Source organism: Neoarius graeffei, chromosome 7 (assembly GCF_027579695.1).
Source record: "Neoarius graeffei isolate fNeoGra1 chromosome 7, fNeoGra1.pri, whole genome shotgun sequence".
NCBI classification, from domain to species: domain Eukaryota; kingdom Metazoa; phylum Chordata; class Actinopteri; order Siluriformes; family Ariidae; genus Neoarius; species Neoarius graeffei.
The window spans coordinates 23,574,305-23,597,971 of record NC_083575.1 but is presented as its reverse complement, the minus strand read 5'-3'; the positions used below and the strand labels follow the sequence as shown (position 1 = coordinate 23,597,971).

General features: G+C 42.2%; 1 protein-coding gene across 6 annotated transcripts in view; it reads left to right on the top strand.

Annotated features, from left to right (window-relative positions):
* dst (dystonin) overlaps positions 1 to 23,667 on the top strand; it is a 340,713-nt gene that overhangs the window by 233,586 nt on the left and 83,460 nt on the right. For all 6 annotated transcript variants that reach the window (XM_060925410.1, XM_060925409.1, XM_060925412.1 and 3 more), the window contains 10 exons: positions 1,552 to 1,869; positions 1,976 to 2,142; positions 2,405 to 2,561; positions 9,103 to 9,229; positions 9,355 to 9,408; positions 9,642 to 9,877; positions 11,565 to 11,694; positions 11,880 to 12,079; positions 16,129 to 16,624; positions 16,902 to 18,370. In XM_060925410.1, coding sequence (XP_060781393.1) covers positions 1,552 to 1,869; positions 1,976 to 2,142; positions 2,405 to 2,561; positions 9,103 to 9,229; positions 9,355 to 9,408; positions 9,642 to 9,877; positions 11,565 to 11,694; positions 11,880 to 12,079; positions 16,129 to 16,624; positions 16,902 to 18,370 — 3,354 coding nt within the window. The remainder of the gene's footprint in view (positions 1 to 1,551; positions 1,870 to 1,975; positions 2,143 to 2,404; positions 2,562 to 9,102; positions 9,230 to 9,354; positions 9,409 to 9,641; positions 9,878 to 11,564; positions 11,695 to 11,879; positions 12,080 to 16,128; positions 16,625 to 16,901; positions 18,371 to 23,667) is intronic.

Sequence of the window (23,667 nt, the reverse complement as noted above, 5' to 3'; positions counted from 1 at the left end):
ATGCTAGCTGAACGGAATATATCTGATATACCGTGAAAAAAGCCAGTCAATATTCTTCCTTCTCTTATTATTATTATTATAAATACACACTCTCTTTGTATCAGCATTCTTGAAGGTCAGCGCTAGCTTACCCACGAGTCGGCACAGTCAATGCAGCAGTGAAGTCACCTTCCAGCCGGTGTAGCGTTCATCAGTAGTGTTAGCGAATGCTAATAAAGCAGTCAAGCCAGCGCTATCGAAAGCAAGTAGCATAGACTAACGACCGAGAAACTAAGATTATTGTCTCCAGATTCTTCTTCCAGACACACTTGCTCGCCTCAGTATTTTTCACTCAGACTTACACTACCGTTCAAAAGTTTGGGGTCACATTGAAATGTCCTTATTTTTGAAAGAAAAGCACTGTTCTTTTCAATGAAGATCACTTTAAACTAATCAGAAATCCACTCTATACATTGCTAATGTGGTAAATGACTATTCTAGCTGCAAATGTCTGGTTTTTGGTGCAATATCTCCACAGGTGTATAGAGGCCCATTTCCAGCAACTCTCACTCCAGTGTTCTAATGGTACAATGTGTTTGCTCATTGCCTCAGAAGGCTAATGGATGATTAGAAAACCCTTGTACAATCATGTTAGCACAGCTGAAAACAGTTGAGCTCTTTAGAGAAGCTATAAAACTGACCTTCCTTTGAGCAGATTGAGTTTCTGGAGCATCACATTTGTGGGGTCGATTAAATGCTCAAAATGGCCAGAAAAATGTCTCGACTATATTTTCTATTCGTTTTACAACTTATGGTGGTAAATAAAAGTGTGACTTTTCATGGAAAACACAAAATTGTCTGGGTGACCCCAAACTTTTGAACGGTAGCGTAAGTATTCATTTTCCTCTGTAATTTACTTACTTTTAAAATCAACATCGACAGCTACATACAACAGAGAGAGCTGGCCGCCTGCCGCTAATCCCTTACAAAATCCTTTGCCCTGTTGCTTTTTTGGTGTCTGGCTAAGTTTTGGCTGAGCTCAAGTCCCAGCTCTAATAGTAACAGTTCGCTACTGCTTGTAAATATACGTGAAGAATACCTAATGAAGTTTTGGTCGCCTTTCGGGTGTTCAACGCGTCTTTCTCTTTCCTGGCGAGCAAAGAAATGCTTCTGTGCATGCGCAGCAGAAAACGTTCTCATTGAGTATTCGCATCAGCACAACGATGCAATATCGTAAACCATATTCAACGCTCGTTCTCCATCGGGTAGAGTGACGTAATACATGTCGGGCGAGCGATATGCTAACAATATTGCATGCTATCAAACCAAATGAACGGAACCTGCTAGAAGGGAACAGAACACATGTTTTTATTCCATCGCAAAAGTGTCCTGTATGTCTAATAATATCTCATGTAGTGATGAATATCAGGGTTTTTTTTCTTTTAACCAAATGTTTCAAAGAAAATGGAATCCATATGTGTTCCCATCTAATATTTACAACAACAATAATATACAAACAGTTGCCTACGCAGACAAGAAAGAAAGAGATGATCACAATTTTTGAATACACAGGCTCTGGAGCAGGACATGTCCAGCAGGCAGAGCAGTATCTCCACGATGAAGGACAAAGTGAAGAAGTTTGTAGAGACTGCGGAGCCAGCAGCAGCAGCAGCTCTCCAGGCAAAGATGGAAGGACTGAAACAGCGCTTCGACAACGCTTGCGAGAAGCACAAGCAGAAGATTTCACGGACGGAGCAGCTGAAGGACAAGGTGGAACAGTTTGAAAAGACATCTGAGAAGGTCCAGGAGTTCGTGCTGAAACATTCACGTGCTCTCTGTGAGACCGACGGCCCTGGGAAAAATGTAAACGAGCTCTCGCAGCTGGTGCAGGTAATCCCGAAGCTATGTACTCACGGAGTATTTTCTTTAACGCAGACAATTTTGTAGCCACGTGCAATTTAATTGACGTTGAAATATTCCAAATTCGTGTTCGTAGGATATAAACGCAGAGTTGGTGGAACATACAAAAGACATGGAAACGCTACACTTGTTGGCGAAGGAGCTGTCTAACTGTGGCCCAGAGGGAAGCACAGCTCTAATTCAGGGCAAGATGGCAAACCTGTCGAACACATTTAATACATTTAAGGACACCGTTAAAGAGAAGTGAGTGTTCTGTGTCGGTGTTGTGTGGTTTTTTTTTTCTTCTAGCCCTAGATACAGTATAAAACACATAACATTGACATCTGAACTGTGTTATAGTATTGTGTGAGAAGAAATACAGGATTCATTTTAATGAGTCATGGCAGAAAATATAATTAATGCCACCTGCATGGTTGGACTCATTAGTGGGCATGCAGCTGTGTCATGAGACTGTAACAGTGTGTGTGTGTGTGTGTGTGTGTGTGTGTGTGTGTGTGTATTACAGAGAGGAGGATGTGTTGTCTTGCCAGGACCAGCTGGGCGAGTTCAAAGCAGCTGCAGGGGTGATGATGAAGTGGCTGGAGGAGACAAAAGAGCAAGTGCCAATGGTTCAGCCCAACTGCAGCGAACAGGGCCTGGGAAATGACGTGAAGAAAGTCAACGTGAGTGCGCCCTCTTTACTGTGATACTTTGGAGCTGAGCTCAATTACATTTGCTCCCATTTAAAAAAAAAAAGCATTTAGAGAAAACAACACGCGGCGGCACGGTGGTGTAGTGGTTAGCGCTGTCGCCTCACAGCAAGAAGGTCCGGGTTCGAGCCCAGTGGCTGGTGAGGGCCTTTCTGTGTGGAGTTTGCATGTTCTCGCCGTGTCTGCGTGGGTTTCCTCCGGGTGCTCCGGTTTCCCCCACAGTCCAAAGACATGCAGGTTAGGTTAACTGGTGACTCTAAATTGAGCGTAGGTGTGAATGTGAGTGTGAATGGTTGTCTGTGTCTATGTGTCAGCCCTGTGATGACCTGGCGACTTGTCCAGGGTGTACCCCGCCTTTCGCCTGTAGTCAGCCGGGATAGGCTCCAGCTTGCCTGCGACCCTGTAGGACAGGATAAAGCGGCTAGAGATAATGAGATGAGATGAATGAGAAAACAACGTAGTAGAGGTGTGAATTAGGACTGGAAGCCATGGAACCCTACAGTACAAAAGTCATGGGAACAGGCGTTTTTAGTCTGATGCAATCCAAGGATGGGCGCGGACAGGCAGATACGAAGCTCATGGGACAAAAAGAGGCCACGTTAATTAACATGTGATAGTACTGGATACAGCATGATGTGACACGTTTAGTGCTTCTTGTGAAAATTGGGCTTTACTTTGCTCTGTGCTGGTCAGGGTTGGAGCGGTTTGCGTTTATTTTGTATTTGGGGCAATAGAATCAACTCCATTCATGAGGCAATACTGCAGCATATACAGACATGCTTTGTTTATCTTGCAAAAGTATTCATCCTCCTTGGTGTTTGTCCTGTTTTGTCGCGTTACAAGCTGGAATTAAAATGGATTTTTGGGGGGTTAGCACCATTCGATTTACACAACATGCCTACCACTTTAAAACTTTAAACCACTTTTAAAAAATTGTTGTTTTATTGTGACACAAACAATAATGAAGATGATAAAACAGAAATCTGGAGTGTGCATACTGTAGGTATCCCCCCCCAAGTCAATACTTTGTAGAGTCACCTTTTTGCTGCAATTCCAGCTGCAAGTCTCTTGGGGTATGTCTCTATTAGCTTAGCACATCTAGCCACTGGGTTTTTGCCCATTCCTCAAGGCAAAACTGCTCCAACTCCTTCACGTTAGATGGGTTGCGTCGGTGTACAGCAAGCTTCAAGTTATGCCACAGATTCTCAACTGGATTGAGGTCTTGGCTTTGATTAGACCATTCCAAGACTTTTAAATATTTCCTTTGAAACCACTCCAGTGTAGCTTTAGCAGTATGTTTAGGGGCATTGTCCTGCTGGAATGTGAACCTTCATCCCAGTCTCAAACCTTTGGCTGACTCAAACAGGTTTTCCTCCAGAATTGCCCTGTATTTAGTGCCATCCATCTTTCCTTCAGTCCTGACCAGCTTTCCTGTACCTGCAGATGAAAAACATCCCCACAGCATGATGCTGCCACCACCATGCTTCACTGTGGGAATGGTGTTCTCAGGGTGTTGGGTTTGCGCCACACATGGCATTTCCCATGATGGCCAAAAAGATCAATTTTAGTCTCATCTGACCAGAGAACCTTCTTCCATGTATTTGGGGAGTCTGCCACAGGCTGTTGGGCAAACTCCAAATGTGTTTTCTTGAAGCAATGGCTTTTTTCTGGCCACTCTTCCATGAAGCCCCGCTCTGTGGAGTGTACGGCTTATAGCAGTCTATGGGCAGATACTCCCATCTCCGCTGTGGATCTTTGCAGCTCCTTCAGTGTTATCTTTGGTGTCTTTGTTGCATCTCTGATTAATGCCCTCCTTATCAGGTCTGTGAGTTTTGGTGGGTGGCCTTCTCTTGTCAGGTTTGTAGTGGTGCCATATCCTTTCCATTTTGCTATAATGGATTTAATGGTGCTCCCTGGGATATTCAAAGTTTGGGATATTTTTTATAACCCAACCCTGATCTATACTTCTCCACAACTTTGTCTCTGACCTGTTTGGAGGCTCCTTGGTTTTCATGTTGTTTGCTTAGTAGTGTTGCAGAGTCAGGGTCCTTCCAGAACAGGGTGATTTATACAGACATCATGTGACAGATCATGTGACACTTTGATTGCACACAGGTAGATCTTAATCAACTAATTACATGACTTATGAAATGAATTGGTTGGAGCAGCTCTGATTTAGGGGTTTCATACGAAAGGGAGTGAAGCAGTTTTATATTACCAGCTTTTTAACATTTATGACAACCAAGTTTTCTTGCTGTAATATTGTACGGTATGTGTATACTTAGAATTGTATCATAGTAAGGAGGCCTTTGTGATTTTAGTTTGCACCCACATGCAAAGAAAAACAGCTCTGCGTTTGCTCTGTGGTCAGTGTGCTAGATTAACCTTAATAAGAAATACACTGGACAGCTGACTCCCACTTTGGTATATTGCAGGGGTCTGCGCTTATCCTTTTGCCATTTGCACAGAGAATAACTATTAGTTCCAATTTAGTTTTATTAGTTAGTTACAATACCCTGTATAATTATTTTTTAATGTACAGGACTGTGCAAAGGTCTTAAGCACGCAATATTTTTTTTCATACAAACTTTATTATAGATTTCTATTTTATGACTTGTACATTATCCAGTCAGTCCAAAAACATTTTCAAGTCCCAAACGTTCGTTTTCCAGCACAAAATTAAATGTTACAGAAAAAGAAGGTTATCTGAGCAGCATATTCCATAAGAGAGCACTTTTCAGATTAAAAAAGAAAGCATAATGAAGGCTGCTGGGTTTTGGGGCAAAATTACGAAGCGAGTGTGACAGTCAAAGTGTCCAGAAGAACTGTGGCTGTACGCTCAGTAAAACCTACAGCTCGTTTCCGCATAAAACTGCACTCACTGTACCGGAGACTGCTATTTTTATTTATTTTTTTTAAAGCAAAGGGTCGTCTCCAGGGGTTAAATTGGGCCAGGGCTGTCCGGGGCTGAGCCCCGGCACATAAGCTCGGAGCGGATGGCATATGATCACGCACACATCAAAAGCAACAAACCCTTTTCACGATTTTCAGTTCTGAATAATTAAATATCGTTTTATTAATCAATAAACCCATGACTTTTATGAGATAGATCATAGTTTTCCTGATAACAAGATGACCTGTCAAAGCTATTTAGAACAGAACTTGCGATCAGAGATTCTGGTTTCTGGAACACTGCGTGGGTTGCCAATTCCGCTTTTTATAAGCGATTTTGGGGTTTCTTTTTTTGTGAGCTCGCTTTAAAAAAAAATCAGAAGTCGTGGTTTGCGGGTTTTTGGGCTTGTGTTTCAGCGTTGTGACTTGTTTATAATTTTCTCCGTACACCGTCTCCCCTTTTACCTGCATACGATCCTAATCCATCAGAGGTGCTTGAACGAACTGTCTGTGCATTTGGCGAGTTCAATTTCCATAGTCCCCAGTTATCGACAGAAATTAGCCAGGGGGAAGGGGGAGATGTCAGTTAAAGTTAGCTACTGAGATTGACCAAAAGTTGAGCCTAACATTGCCTCAAGTTAGCTACCTTTGGCAAACATAAACAAAACACTCGTCTTGTGCTCTAGTCATTATCATATTTTTTTATTATTAAAAACAAAATATCAAATAATACTGAAGAGGGGAAAAAATAATACTGATCTAAATATGTTGTGTTTTTATTTTTAGACAGTATGTGTTTAGCAAAACACATACTGTCTAAAAATAAAAACACAACATATTTAGATCAGTATTATTTTTTCCCCTCTTCAGTATTATTTGATATTTTGTTTTTAATAATAAAAAATATGATAATGATTATGTTCACTGTATTGTTAATATTATTAGTGTTTTATTATTTATTGTTAATATTTAATTTAATGTTAATTTATTATTATTTATTGTTAATATTATTAGTGTAATTATTATTGTTATTATTATGTATTCAATTATTTATTTGGCATGTGGTGCTTTTTGTATTGTCTAGAACATACATAAGATGAGCATATTATAGCAGCAAAATAGAAGCACAATCATTTGAATGCAGCAAAACTTTTGCTGCATTCAAATGATTGTGCTTCTATTTTGCTGCTATAATATGCTCATCTTATGTGTGTTCTAGACAATACAAAAAGCACCACATGCCAAATAAATAATTGAATACATAATAATAACAATAATAATAAATGCTTCCAATGTTATAGTGTTGTTTGTATTTGGTTGCATTCACTGCATGAATATATTTGATTGACAATTTGACTGACAGTGTTTTGGCATATTTAACATTTATCCTCCAAAATAAATCAACTGTTTTGGTTTAAGATTGTGCAAGCCTTCAAATTTTCTCACTGAACATTTCTCCTTCACATTTTTCACCTGTAGGCATGTGACAAGATTTAACATGATATTGCTCAACCTACCTCTGTAAAGTCAGCTAACAACTTATTAAAATGCACCAGAATTCAGCAAATAACATGTATGATAATAAAAAACTTCTGGGGGAGGACCCCCAGACCCCCCACTAATCATTTCCTTCAAACCAATGTACAACAACCTGTACAATCTGTTACATTGGCCAACCAATCTACATTCAAACTGCCATAATGTGTAGGGGGGCACTACAAGCCACACATAGGCCTACAACACACAGATAAGGTGTATATCTCTGTGCAATATGATATGGTTATCAAATTAGAGGGTTATTTTCCAAAAAGTATATTGGGGCAGGGCGGCGGGTGCAGGGGCGGGTACGAGGCAGAGCCCCCCCCCCACATAACCAATCCCAATTTAACCCCTGGTCGTCTCAGACCAAATATCGACTTTGTTTCATTTATTACGGCTTACTGATTACTGTTTATAGTATTTTTTTTAAAGGGGAACAGAGGGCAATATATAGAGTAAATATAACAATGAAACACACATTAACGAACCTTATTCAAGACTTACAAAAGTTTTTTGTTCTAAGGTTGGAAAGTTATAGTGTTTTGAAAGTAGCTCGAGCAAGCTATTTCCGCAGTTTGAACAGCCCGCCATGATATTAATTTTATCCAATCAGAATGCACGTTCATTTTCTCTGCGTAACACTCATGACGTATGTATGTGCCCAGTTGTGTTGGCTCATTGAGGTTGGGAATAGCACGTGTGAATCGGAAAGTAGGATGAATTGTAAGTGATCGGCTACACAATGCCACGGTGTGTTGCTTTCGGGTGTAATAACAGGACCGATGGAAAGCATAACGATCCTCCAGACGTGTCTTTTCACTCGTTTCCGCTGAAAAACACCAAGCGAGTTCGAGCTTTCTTCTCTTCTTTCGTCATCACCGGAGTCGAGAGTACCTCTCCTAGGTTCAAACTGGTACCCTTCTAAGCCATAGCCTGCTTGCAGTGTGTCTTGCGGGATCTCTTCGTATGATTCGACAGAGCTGTCGCTTTCACTTGATGCGCCCGACGCCACGATTACACGCTTCTCTCCTAGTGCAGTGGGTAGGGCTGACGTCACGGTCTTTTAAAAATGGCGACTCTTGTGCCGTTTAGCGTACCGACTATTATATTTACAATTACCAAGATATTTCGTTGTTTTCTAGTATATAAATTTGATAGAATACTTAAGAATACGTTACTTTGTCACATCAGCAACTGTATATATTATATTTGGTACCCCTTTAACGTTGAAACCTTTCATTTCATTATTTTTAAGCCCTTTTTGGTCTCCTATGCGCCTAAGACTTTCGCGCAGTACTGTATATTTCACACCTGACTAACAATGAGATGTGTAGTACTGGGAATTTATCTCATCTCATCTCATTATCTCTAGCCGCTTTATCCTTCTACAGGGTCGCAGGCAAGCTGGAGCCTATCCCAGCTGACTACGGGCGAAAGGCGGGGTACACCCTGGACAAGTCGCCAGGTCATCACAGGGCTGACACACAGACACAGACAACCATTCACACTCACATTCACACCTACGCTCAATTTAGAGTCACCAGTTAACCTAACCTGCATGTCTTTGGACTGTGGGGGAAACTGGAACACCCGGAGGAAACCCACGCGGACACGGGGAGAACATGCAAACTCCGCACAGAAAGGCCCTCGCCGGCCCCAGGGCTCGAACCCAGGACCTTCTTGCTGTGAGGCGACAGCGCTAACCACTACACCACCGTGCCGCCCATGGAGAATTATATTAATTTAAAAAAAATACTGAGTAAAACAAACTGTGAATTTATTTTAATATACTTTTAATGTTAAAAATTATTTAAAAAAACTTAAATCACAATTCCCAAAACCAAGTTATGTACAAATATGAACAAAGGTCTGAATTGCATTAGGATGGAAAAAAAAACTAAACCAAAAAACACCCAATTTTTTTTTTTTTAATCAGTTGTCAGAAATGATATTGAATATCCTCCTGTTTCTTCTTACTGTTAAAGTAAACTCACTCTTAGTAATTTTGTGAAAGTTAACAGATGCATATTTTGCATTTTTTGGTGTTTACACTGCTTACCAAGCCAAATTTCTCTCTCTACAGGGCTTGCTAGAAGAATGGACTGCTAAAGCTCCTGCTCTACAAGATATAAATAGTAAAGGGTCTGCACTGTGTACCCTAATCAGTGTTTTGACATCACCAGCCAAAACCAGAATGCATCATAAATCAGGTATTCCCAGAGATTATTTTTAGGAATTCATAAGCGCACTTATTGTACCTGTCTCTGTCCAAGGCAATGTTTCCAGTATGATCTTAAATGGACGAAATGTGATGCATTCTCTTGTACTGTCCTAGGTTCAGCAGTCAGTAATGGCTCAGGCCCAGGAGGACCGTATCTGACAAACAAAGGTAAAAATGTCCAGTTTCACGTTTCATCACTTTTTTTTTCCTTATGTACCCCTTTGTCTAAAAGCTCTAAACTCTTTAGAATAGAATTTCCAGCAACTGTAAGCTCAATGAATAATACCAGACTGTTGCTGGTTATGGAATTTGTATATATTCATATACCATATGTAGTTTATGTGACATTTTGTTCTAAGTACAACAGACCAATTTTTTTTTGTTTCCTGTTCTGTTTACAGAGCTGACGCTGGTGCAGCAGAACATGTCCTGCATCAATGAGGATTATAGCAGCCTTGGGGAGCTGCTGAAGACCACATCCTCAGAACTAAGTGCTCTGTTGTTAAAGGTCCAAGGGGTCCACCATGAGGCTCAGTCAACGCTGCAGTGGCTGGAGAACATGAAGAAGACAGCAGTGGCTTGGAACTCTGAACCAGCAGGAAAAGACTCCATGAAAATGCAAATGGAACGGCAGAAAGTGAGCGCACTCATTGTTTTTATCTCCCACTGGCCGAAAGGCCCGAAGAGGGATTATGTTGTGGTGATTTCCGTCAGTCTGTCTGTCCATCCCGAGAAGAGTGCTCACCTTCTGAAATCAACTACTCTCATAATTTCTGGACGAATTTCACGAAACTTGGCCGGATTCTTTGTTATATGTCGGTAACACGCATGTTGTAATTTCGTTAAATTGGGTCACATTTTACCAGAGTTACAGCCCTTGATTAACAAAATTATACTCTGACAATTTCATGAGAGTGTGTTTTCCTTCTGGAATCGACTCCTCTCACAATTTTTGGAGGAATTTCACCAAACTTGGCAAAAGGCCTTGTTATACACTACCGTTCAAAAGTTTGGGGTCACTTTGAAATGTCCTTATTTTTGAAAGAAAAGCACTGTTCTTTTCAATGAAGATCACTTTAAACTAATCAGAAATGCACTCTATACATTACACTCTATATATATTGCACTTTTTGGTGCAATATCTCCATAGGTGTATAGAGGCCCATTTCCAGCAACTCTCACTCCAGTGTTCTAATGGTACAATGTGTTTGCTCATTGCCTCAGAAGGCTAATGGATGATTAGAAAACCCTTGTACAATCATGTTAGCACAGCTGAAAACAGTTGAGCTCTTTAGAGAAGCTATAAAACCGACCTTCCTTTGAGCAGATTGAGTTTCTGGAGCATCACATTTGTGGGGTCGATTAAATGCTCAAAATGGCCAGAAAAATGTCTTGACTATATTTTCTATTCATTTTACAACTTATGGTGGTAAATAAAAGTGTGACTTTTCATGGAAAACACAAAATTGTCTGGGTGACCCCAAACTTTTGAACGGTAGTGTATGTCGGTAGTACGCATATTGTTATTTTGTTCAATTCGGTCACATTTTACCAGAGTTACAGCCCTTGATTTACAACCTCGTACTTACACAATTTCATGAAGGTGTGCTCGCCTTCTGACATCAACTCCTCTCACAATTTTTGGATGAATTTCTCGAAGCTTGGCAAAAGGCCTTGTTATATGATGGTAATATGCATATTGCGATTTAATTTCGTTTGTGAGAATTTAACCAGAGTTTTGAGCCTTGATTAAATAACTTGTACTTTGACAATTTCATGTGGGTGTACGTTCTTCTGAAATCAACTCCTCTCACAACTTGTGGAGGAATTTCACCAAACTTGGCAAAAGGCTTTGTTATATGACCGTTATATGACGGCATATTGAAATTTCGTTTAATTTGGGCAAATTTTCCCAGAGTTATGCCCTCGATTATTAACAAACTTGTACTTTGGCAATTTCATCAAGGTGTGCTTGCTTTCTGAAATCAACTTCCATCACAATTTTTATCCCCCGCTGGCCGAAAGACCCGAAGCGGGATTATGTCGTGGCGATGTTCATCCGTCCGTCCCAGGAAGGGTACTCACTTTCTGAAATCAATTCCTCTTACAATTTTTGGAGGAATTTCACGAAACTTGGCAGGAATCTTTGTTATATGTCGATAATACGTATGTTGCAATTCTGTTCAATTCAGTTGCATTTTACCAGAGTTATGGCCGAGTTGCCAGCAGGGGATATTGTGCTCTCAGAGCGCTCTTGTTAATTATTAAATACTTTCTTGTTTATATTGACAGCGAAATCACTATTTTTTTCTCTTGCGACAAAGGCTTATGAGGAAAATATGCGCCAAAAACAGCAGCAGTACCAAGAACTGAGGGAGAAGCTCCTCCACCTGATAGAGGAAAGCCCTGATTCACCTGAGGCAGAAAAATGGAAGAACATGCTGAAACAGATGGGTATGCATCTCTTGTAAAATGAATCAAAACTCAATTCATTCCACTCTCATAATTTGCAGAACCCTAGTGTTCACTAGGTACAAAACCATCCCTTCATGTAAAAACAGCTCTGTCGTTATGGAAGCCCACGGTCTCCCCGTAACAGATTTTGAGTGCTGTTGCTTGCACGATGCTCCATGTTACAGATGCAGGATGGGAGGAGGTCAAGGACAGCGTGGAGAACAGGAAGCAGCACCTGGAAGAGTCATCCCGCATGTTGGAGCTCTTCCAGACAAACCAACCACAGCTTTCACAGTGGCTTCAGGAGAAAGATCTGATGATGAGTGTTCTAGGCCCTCTGTCTATGGACCCCAATATGCTCAACACGCAAAAGCAGCAAGTCCAGGTAAAGTAACATCATCAGAAATACAGTGAAAAGAAAACTACTAGATGAGATATATTGTGGATAATATTTACAGACCTTGCCAACCTTTAACCATTTTACCTGGGAGCCCTGCCTTTTAACATAAGTGTATCACTCAAACAGTTTATCACTCAAAAATACACCCAGTCTCCTTTTTTTCCCCAGTAAAACAGAAGATGAGCCATTTTTATTGAATCATGAATCGCTGACAGTTGTGTACCCTTACAAAAAAGAAGTTTATTCAAGTGTGCTTCTCGTATACTTCTTTTAAACTCAGAATAAGAGCGTATGCTTTCAGTTTACTTTTTATTTACTTAGAGATATACCGGTACTTAATAAAGTTATACATAAGTATACTTGGCTTATACTGAAAAGTGTATATAGAAAAGTCTAAGTATAATAAGCTTATACTTAAGCGTTTGATCAAGATATACTTAAAAAAACTGTAATAAAGTATGAAAATATTTGTGCCTTATGTTTAAGTGGACTTGCCCTGTAGTTGTGCTTCAGCATTGTTGACTCTTAGGTATGTCTGTGGTTCCATATCAGTTTTTTTCTCATCTCATCTCATCTCATTATCTCTAGCTGCTTTATCCTGTTCTACAGGGTCGCAGGCAAGCTGGAGCCTATCCCAGCTGACTACGGGCGAAAGGCGGGGTACACCCTGGACAAGTCGCCAGGTCATCACAGGGCTGACACATAGCCCATGTTTACATTAGACCGTATCAGCGGATCATCAGATTAACGTTTTTAAAACGATTAGCGTGCACACAGCAACACCAATACACGATTTGCGTGCACACAACAATACCAATACACAGATACGCTCGGCTCCGCAGGCATCCTGCGCTCCAAATCACTCCGCCCTGAACAGCGAGTGCCATCTGGAGGGTGCGCACTCCGGCCCTGCGCAGCTCACAGAGCGCGCGAGTGAAGCACACTAGCAGTGTTTTCGGGACTGAGCCGCTGTGTGTGTGATCCCAGCGCACATCACTTACCACTTGCAAGTGGAAGGATGGCAAGCCTAAAGACAATCATAACTACACAATGGGCAGTATTTGCATCAGTATTTGCAGTATTTTCATACTTTTATACTCTTTAATGAAAGGTGATGCAAGGCGGAAGTCCGCGCCGTTTTTCAGCAGTCGCGTCACATGACCAACGCCAGCGAATCAGGAAGGTGGATGTCACAGTGACGTTGTCCAAGGAGACGCCAGCTAGAGCTCAGCACAGCGTATCCGCGTATTCTGAATGTTTACACAGCACCGGAGCTGACACGATCTGGATTGAATACGTGGACCCTGGCGGATTCCCGTTTCCCGGCGTTTGCAGGCGGTTTAATGTAAACGGACAGTGCATCCGCGAAGAAAACGAGACAGATACGGTCTAATGTAAACGTAGCCATAGACACAGACAACCATTCACACTCACATTCACACCTACGGTCAATTTAGAGTCACCAGTTAACCTAACCTGCATGTCTTTGGACTGTGGGGGAAACCGGAGCACCCGGAGGAAACCCACGCGGACACGGGGAGAACATGCAAACTCCACACAGAAAGGCCCTCGCCGGCCACGGGGCTCGAACCCGGACCTTCTTGCTGTGAGGCGACAGCGCTAACCACTACACCACCGTGCCGCCCCTTATTTATTTATTTATTTATTTATTTTTCTTTAGAGCTTGGGTGTCAATTTCAGTTGTCATTGGCATGTTTTTATACTTTGGCATTTCATACAATCTTGGTTTAAATTTTGATTTTTAAAGAAAATGAATATGTTTGTAATCCTGAGTATCTGTTGTTATTTTGTGAATTCTTACCTTTATAACTTCATTGCAACTTACAGTACAAAACACTTAAGTTGTCTACTGGTAGTGTGCATGAGGTAAGGGTTCGGGCTCGAAAACTAATAGTATACCTAGAAGGGTAACTGCAGTATACTTCAAAACTAAAAAGTGGACTAGATGTATATAACCAGTAACTAATAGTCTCTCGTCTCGTCTCGCCTTCTTCCACTTATCCGGGGCCGGGTCGCGGAGGCAGCAGTCTGAGCATGGAAGCCCAAACTTCCCTTTCCCCAGACACCTCGGCCAGCTCCTCGGGAAGAACACCGAGGCGTTCCCAGGCCAGCCGAGAGACATAGTCCCTCCAGCGTGTCCTGGGTCTTCCCCGGGGCCTCCTCCCGGGGGGACATGCCTGGAACACCTCCCCAGGGAGGCGTCCAGGAGGCATCCGAAAGAGATGCCCGAGCCACCTCAGCTGATTCCTCTCGATGTGGAGGAGCAGCGGCTCTACTCCGAGCTCCTCCCGAGTGACTGTGCTTCTCACCCTATCTCTAAGGGAGCGCCCAGCCACCCTGCGAAGGAAACTCATTTCGGCCGCTTGTATCCGTGATCTTGTTCTTTCGGTCATTACCCAAAGCTCATGTCCATAGGTGAGAGTCGGAACGTAGATCAACTGGTAAATCGAGAGCTTCACCTTTTGGCTCAGCTCCTTCTTCACCACGACGGACCGGTAAAGCGACCGCATCACTGCGGAGGCCGCACCGATCCGCCTGTCGATCTCACACTCTATCCTTCCCTCACTCGTGAACAAGATTCCGACTAATGGTATATTTCCAATATGCTATAAAGTATACTTTCGTAAACTAAAAAAGTGGACTTAAGTATAAAACAAGTAAACTCGTAGTATATTTCCAGTACACTATGAAGTATGCGTTTGTAAACTAAAGAGTGGACTACAAGTATAGAACTAGTAAACTATTAGTATATAAGTTTACTTGTGGTATACTTTCAGTACAAAATAAAAAAATACTAGTTGTATACTCAAAGTTTACTTCTCTTTGACTTAAAGTATACTTTTTATAAACTAAAAGTGGGCCAATTTAGTCCTAAGAAGTATTAGATTAGTTTACTTACAAGTATACTGTAAGTACATTGATATCAGTATACTTGGTACACAAACGTATACTTAAGGAAATATACTTTTAACTTTACTTTAGTTAATAAAATTAACTTGAAGTATACTTCTTTTTGATAAGGGCAGGTTCTTTGAACTCTCTACTAGTAATATTAACTGACACTTCCCGGAAGCCACACCACCTTCTCCCCATCTCGCATATAAAACCAGAGATCTGTGCAGGTCTGAGCTCAGCCTTCGTCTGATTGGGAGATAGAAGCTACGGTAGATAAATAGAAAAAAATAGTCCACTCACGGTGGTGTAGTGGTTAGCACTGTCGCCTCACAGCAAGAAGGTCCGGGTTTGAGCCCCGTGGCCGGCGAGGGCCTTTCTGTGCAGAGTTTGCATGTTCTCCCCGTGGGTTTCCTCGGGGTGCTCCGGTTTCCCCCACAGTCCAAAGACATGCAGGTTAGGTTAACTGGTGACTCTAAATTGACCGTAGGTGTGAATGTGAGTGTGAATGGTTGTCTATGTGTCAGCCCTGTGATGACCTGGCGACTTGTCCAGGGTGTACCCCGCCTTTCGCCCGTAGTCAGCTGGGATAGGCTCCAGCTTGCCTGCGACCCTGTAGAACAGGATAAAGCGGCTACAGATAATGAGATGAGATGAGGGTTTTACAGCAACCACCAAGTTTTAGGGGGAGGGGGAAGCGCAGTCACTCATCTGTTTTAGTTAAAACTGTACACGCTAGAAAAGTTTACATGTTCACAGTGTCTTTTTACAGGAAAATAGCATATAAACTATTTTGGTGTCTACATCTTAACTAAAACAGATGAACAGCAGTCCTCTCCCCTCCCCCATGCCACTGATGGTTGCCATAAAACCCTGAACTCCGGTTTCTATTTTAGACAAAATGCCCTCTTTTTTTGTGCCCCCACCCCTCTTGTCAGGACTAGAGCATTATGCCTTTTCAAGGTTGGCAGGGCTGTACTTAAAATATGTGAATGTATAAAGCAGGGAATATTACACATTTGAAAAATGCTGTTGTATGAAGAAAGCCGGGACAAAACAATTGAAATTGAAACATGAACTGCACCTGAACAGCGCGTACAACATTTCTCATTGAATCCTAGATTCTTATGAAAGAGTTTGAAGGCCGCAAACCTCAGTACGAGCAGCTGAATGAAGCCGCAGTGGTTATCAGTTCTGCATCAGGAAATCAGGACCCTGCTGTGGAGAAGGTAAAGAAACAGTCAGATGTTATCACTCAGAAGTGGCAGGAACTGACAAGCCAGTTGTCTGACCGCGATTCCCTCATCGAGCAAGCTGTGGGTAAGACCACTCAGTTCCAGGAGCTTCTACGGCAACTAGGTGAGAGCGCAGCAGACCTCGAGTTTCAGCTGAATGGCCAGCAGACACTCAGTACACAGCCTGATGCTGTCAAGAAACAGCTCGAAGTCACTAACGCTGTCCTGGCTAAGCTATGTGAAGAGAAGAAAAGGCTAAAGGAGGCAGAATGTCTCTGCTCTGAACTTTCGGCTCTGGTCACTGAGGAGTATCTCAGAGCCAACCTCACGGCACAGCTGGAAAGCGTCACGAAACCCTTCAAGATGCTGGAAGACAAAGCAGGTTTGTAAGATTACATTTACTAACCAGCGTAATTGTTTAGATTTACATTAACTACACAGACTTTTGCACATCCTGTTTTGTGACGTTCAGTTGCTCAAAAGCTCACATTATACCGTTCTTCAGAATATGAACAGCATCAGTAACTTTTACTGTAAATAGCTATCACATTTGAAACATGGTAAACAGATCAGCTGTCTCTCTAATGATAATTCAGGTGTACTGTTGGATATCAGAAGAAATCTGCTTATCTGACCTTGTGGCTTAATTATTTCTCCAGGAAAGCGGATTCAACATCTCACCTCCACCTTCGCCAGCTCCCAAGAATTTCATCGGACATCTAAAGACTTCCAGAGCTGGCTAGAGCAAAGGCTTAAGGAACAGGCTGGGCCCCAGTCAGTCTCAACCAAGGAGGACACTCTGTTACAAAGTCTAAGGGAGCACAGCGCGAGCCAGAGCGCACTGACTCAACAAGAGGAACCATACAAGAACATTATGCAGGAAGCAGAGGCTCTCTTACAGAACACGGAAGGAGAGGAAAAGTTGGCCCTCCAAGGACAGCTGTCAGCCCTCAAGTCCAACTGGGAGAAAGTAAAGCGGGGTGCCATGGAGAGAGCAGAGAAGCTTAATATTGCTCTGGAGAGGGCCAGAAAATACAAAGAACATACAGAGAGCTTGAGCACTTGGCTGTTGGAGTGTGAAGACAAGAAAAACAAGGTACATTTCAGCATGAATCCTGTAGAAGTTGAGAACTCCCTCTCACAGGTAAAGGCAATACAGAGGGATGTGGACAAACATCGTGGTCAGATGGAGCTGCTGAATGTAGCTGTTGACAACCTTCTGGAGGTGGCCACAGCAGATGTAGATGATGTGAAAGAAGAGAAGATTATTATTGGGAAAAATGTGGACAAGTTGACAGACGGGTTGCAGCTCAAGAAAGAAACTCTTGAGAAGCTTTCACAGAAGTTGAAAGAGTTCAATGACACACATAAAAACCTCTCAGACCAAATTGAGGGTGCCAAAAAGCAACTAGAATATCAATCTGGTCTTGGTGTCCAAGGTTATAGTAACAAGAACCTAACTAACATGAAGGCTCAGCAGAAAAATTTAGAGGGTGTCCAGAACCAGATAGAGAACCTCAAAAGCCTAGGTCAGAATTTGGTCCTGGATGTACCAGAAGTTGAAGGGGTGGTAGATCTGCTCCTACAGGCAGACACTTTGGAGAAAGATCACAGCTCCATCAGTAAAGCGATTGAAGAAACGTGCTCCACGTTGGAGAACAAACTGCAGGGCATCGGGCAGTTCCAGGACAGTATTCGGGAGATGTTCACCACCTTTGCAGACCTGGATGATGAATTGGATAGTATGGGCCCAGTAGCCAGAGACCTGAAAACTTTACAAGATCAACAAGGAACCATCCAAAACTTTGTGACAAAACTCCAGGATCTGATGGCCAACACAGGCAGTGCCAGAGATAACTGCAAGAAGATGCTGGAGTCAGAGGCCTCACCAGATCTACTGAGCCTGAAGAGAGACTTGGAAGCCCTCAGCAAGCAGAGCGGCAAACTGATGGATCGGGCCATTGGAAGGAAAGAGCAGGTTGAGGAAACACTGAAACATCTGGAGGAGTTTTATCACAAGCTGGACACTTTCACAAAGAAAATGGCTGGTGCAGAAGAGCAGGAGGAATCCCAAGGACCAGTAGGCATGGAGACAGAGGTCATTAACCAACAGCTGGAAGCTTTCAAGGTAAGATCACGACATTAATTTCACTTGTCGTGCTGCCTGTTGGCTTGCGTTGTGAGAAGAACCAAAATTTGCTTCTTGTGTATTAATCGATTCAGTGGGCCTCATTTGTCTAACATAGAAAACAGTGCAGAGATCATCATATGACAGGGTTCATGTGTGATTCATGAAATATTCGTATCTCGCCAGTCACAGCGTAAGAATGATTGGGTGTTGAAAAATGTAGCAGCTGAAAACCATCATCATTTAAATATCATGCCCCAAAATATTTGTGGTTTATAGGCCACACCCCTAGACTTTTTATAACAAGGAGAGGCATAATATGGCGAAGAAGAAAAACTTCTCTGCCCACAAAATAGAGGCTGTAACGTCACAAGTCTAATTGAATGAATTATTTCTACTTGGCAGCCTGAAAGGTAACATCATAGGAAATCAGAAAAATGCAGTATGGAAAGATATGGAAAGAAATCACTGCTGCAGCCAACAGCGTTGCCGTCAACAATCGAATTCCAGATGATGTTTGAGTACTTAAGTTATACATCCATGACATGCTGGCTAGAGCTTATATACTGCATACAATAGGAATATAATGAACAGTTATTCCGCGAAATTGAGTCATACATGAGCTGATAGCCAACGAAGCGTGTAGCACCGAGTTGGCTATAAGCCATGGACGACGAGATTGAGTGGAATAACTGTTTTATTATATACACATTCACTGGATTTGGAGAAACAGAGCATTTTATTTTGATTTTTTGTAAATTTGATAAAAACTTTGGACACAATGTCTGACAAAATCGTTTCATTTAGAATGTAAAGAAACCGGCGGAATGACAGTAGCAATTTGTGAAAAATGCAATAATAATAATAATAATAATTCTTGAAAAAAGAAGTAGGGCGGCACGGTGGTGTAGTGGTTAGCGCTGTCGCCTCACAGCAAGAAGGTCCTGGGTTCGAGCCCCGGGGCCGGCGAGGGCCTTTCTGTGCGGAGTTTGCATGTTCTCCCCGTGTCCGTGTGGGTTACCTCCGGGTGCTCCGGTTTCCCCCACAGTCCAAAGACATGCAGGTTAGGTTAACTGGTGACTCTAAATTGAGCGTAGGTGTGAATGTGAGTGTGAATGGTTGTCTGTGTCTATGTGTCAGCCCTGTGATGACCTGGCGACTTGTCCAGGGTGTACCCCGCCTTTCGCCCATAGTCAGCTGGGATAGGCTCCAGCTTGCCTGCGACCCTGTAGAACAGGATAAAGCGGCTACAGATAATGAGATGAGAAAAAAGAAGCCATATGTTCTTACCATCAAATACTTTTATTCCATTTTTTTTGGGGGGGGGGGGGGGGTGTTCTTTAGGGTTTTTTGGAGGTTGGCAATCCAACTTAAAGGTGCATTACCACCACCGACTGGGCTGGAGTGTGGAACAGGAGATATTTTGGCGGGGGGGGGGGGGGGGGGGGCAAAAACAAACAAAAAACTACATTCTTTTAGCTATTTCTGTTTCTTTTAAACACTTGATCATTCTGGGTGTTTTGTTTTCGAGTAACATTTCTATTTCGTCCTCAGTTGGTTTAGCAGCACACGCTGCCATTTTGTTTTGCTCCACTCACGATATACGAGTTGATATCCTAGTAGTAGAGTAGCCAATTGCACGCTCTGATTGGCTACTCTACTACCACTATATTCGGAACACCCATCCATCCACCTGCTGTTTGATGCAGTTCTCGAATCAGCCGATCCCTCGACAGCAGCACAATGCATCAAATCATGCAGATACAAATCCAGAGCTTCAGTTAATGTTCACTTCAAACACCAGAATGAGAAAAATTGTGATCTCAAAGTGTGACTTTCATTGTGGCACTGTGGGTGTTGGTGCCAGATGGACTGGATTGAGTATTTTTAGAAACTGCTGATCTCCTGCCGTTTTCACACACAACAATCTCTAGAGTTTACACAGAGTGGTGCGAAAAACAAAAAACATTGAGTGAGCGACAGTTCTGTGGGTGGAAACACCTTGTTGATAAGAGAGCTCAGAGCAAAATGGCCAGATTGGTTCGAGCTGCTAGGAAGGATATAGTAACCCATAGCAACTCTTTACAAATGTGGTGAGCAGAAAAGCATTTCAGCACGCAACAGCAGAAGACCACATTGGGTTCCACATTGACGTAAGATTTGGCCGTAGCCTCTGCTCGCTTCCACACTGATAAATGCCGAGCATGTCAGTGGAAATTACCGTACGCCCAGTTGTCTGTCACACATTTGTTTAGTAAATGAGGGCCAGTGTGTTTATGATAACTGACTGTATTTGCACACATTCTTTTGTTCTCATACAAGCCTTATTTTATGAACACAGTGATGATATTATATACAGTGGTGCTTGAAGGTTTGTGAACCCTTTAGAATTTTCTGTATTTCTACATAAATAGGACCTAAAACATCATCAGATTTTCACACAAGTCCTAAAAGTAGATAAAGAGAACCCAGTTAAACAAATGAGACAAAAATATTATACATAGTCATTTATTTATTGAGGAAAATGATCCATATCTGTGAGTGGCAAAAGTATGCGAACCTCTAGGATTAGCAGTTAATTTGAAGGTGAAATTAGACTCAGGTGCTTTCAATCAATGGGATGACAATCAGGTGTGAGTGGGCACCCTGTTTTATTTAAAGAACAGGGATCTATCAAAGTCTGATCTTCACAACACGTTTGTGGAAGTGTATCATGGCACGAACAAAGGAGATTTCTGAGGACCTCAGAAAAAGCGTTGTTGATGCTCATCAGGCTGGAAAAGGTTACAAAACCATCTCTAAAGAGTTTGGACTCCACCAATCCACAGTCAGACAGATGGAGGAAATTGAAGACCATTGTTACCCTCCCCAGGAGTGGTCAACCAACAAAGATCACTCCAAGAGCAAGGCGTGTCATACCGGTAGTCAGCGAGGTCACAAAGGACCCCAGGGTAACTTCTAAGCAACTGAAGGCCTCTCTCACATTGGCTAATGTTCATGAGTCCACCATCAGGAGAACACTGAACAACAATGGTGTGCATGGCAGGGTTGTAAGGAGAAAGCCACTGCTCTCCAAAAAGAACATTGCTGCTCGTCTGCAGTTTGCTAAAGATCACGTGGACAAGCCAGAAGGCTATTGGAAAAGTGTTTTGTGGATGGATGAGACCAAAATAGAACTTTTTGGTTTCAATGAGAAGCGTTATGTTTGGAGAAAGGAAAACACTGCATTCCAGCATAAGAACCTTATCCCATCTGTGAAACATGGTGGTGGTAGTATCATGGTTTGGGCCTGTTTTGCTGCATCTGGGCCAGGACGGCTTGCCATCATTGATGGAACAATGAATTCTGAATTATACCAGCGAATTCTAAAGGAAAATGTCAGGACATCTGTCCATGAGCTGAATCTCAAGAGAAGGTGGGTCATGCAGCAAGACAACGACCCTAAGCACACAAATCGTTCTACCAAAGAATGGTTAAAGAAGAATAAAGTTAATGTTTTAGAATGACCAAGTCAAAGTCCTGACCTTAATCCAATCGAAATGTTGTGGAAGAACCTGAAGCGAGCAGTTCATGTGAGGAAACCCAACAACATCCCAGAGTTGAAGCTGTTCTGTACAGAGGAATGGGCTAAAATTCCTCCAAGCCGGTGTGCAGGACTGATCAACAGTTACCGGAAACGTTTAGTTGCAGTTATTGCTGCACAAGGGGGTCACACCAGATACTGAAAGCAAAGGTTCACATACTTTTGCCACTCACAGATATGTAATATTGGATCATTTTCCTCAATAAATAAATGACCAAATATAATATTTTTGTCTCATTTGTTTAACTGGGTTCTCTTTATCTACTTTTAGGACTTGTGTGAAAATCTGATGATGTTTTAGGTCATACTTATGCAGAAATATAGAAAATTCTAAAGGGTTCACAAACTTTCAAGCACCACTGTATGCTGCAAGAAAGTTACCTGTAAGAACAGCCTCTGTATTTTCTGTTTTTGGTGAAACACTATATCAGGTATAAACATGTTCAGCGTGCAAGGGCATGCTGTAAACACAAAAAGCAGTATTCCATCCATCCATCCATCCATCCATCCATCATCTGTAGCCGTTTATCCTGTTCTACAGGGTCACAGGCAAGCTGGAGCCTATTCCAGCTGACTATGGGCGAGAGGCAGGGTACACCCTGGACAAGTCGCCAGGTCATCGCAGGGTTCTACCTGGTGTTTATTCAAAACACACACATTCTACTGGATGATAATAAGAAGTCTGGTGTCTGGATTAGACTTTTCCCTGATATGTTTTATCATGTACTGTAGCTGTCTCTTTACATTTCATAGACACGATATTGCCAAAAGTATGTGGACACTTAAGTATTGAGTCCATTCCAAAATCATTGGCATTCATATTGAGCCTCAACTCTTCTGGTCTTTCCGCTGGATCTTAGAATGTAGCTGTTGTGAAGGCCTCTAATGTTAAAGTGCATATGACATTTGAATGACTTTCTTTTTTTTTACTCCTCGGGCCCACCCATGTTCATGAAGACCCGCCCCCAGAATCTACAGTGCAAGGGAACGTTAATAGCTGTATACATTGACCTAACTGCGGCATATGATCATGTTCCGCGTGATTTCCTGTTCAAGATCTGTACAGGAGCAAGCCATCTCTTTAGCATACTGAAGAAAATGTATGAAGGAACAACAGCCTCGATAATCGATGAATACCACCTTCGATGTCCTGATTGGTTGTCGTCAGGGAGGACAGGAATCACCATGCATTTTCAGTTACTACTTTGATTACGTTCTCAAAGTTGCTGCACACAGGATTGATAAAGCATTTCCCGAGGGTTGGAGAATTCCATTTCAGTACAATATTCCACACTACTGTACAAATCGAAACCAACGAAGGAATGGAAAAACATCTGGAACTGAAATTATAAGATGGGTATTGTCTGCTGACGATGTTGTTCTATTTTGTAAAGCAGTCCAGGATGCAGAAGATATACTTAACATCCTAAATGATAAAAAGATTCGGACTGACTATCTCCTTCAAGAAGACCAAGACACAAGCGTTCAATAACGAAGAACTGGTGAAGCAGGAGACTCTGTTTAGTATTGAATCACAAGAAATAGAGAATATACGATCCGTCACGTATCTTGGACAAGTCATAACTAATGATGTTAACGAATGCATTACACAATATAGAATTGAGAGAGCTGTAGCGGAGTTTCATGAATTTAAAGCTGTACTATGTGATACAAACGTCAATCTACGTACAAGGCGCAAGATCTTAGAGGCTTG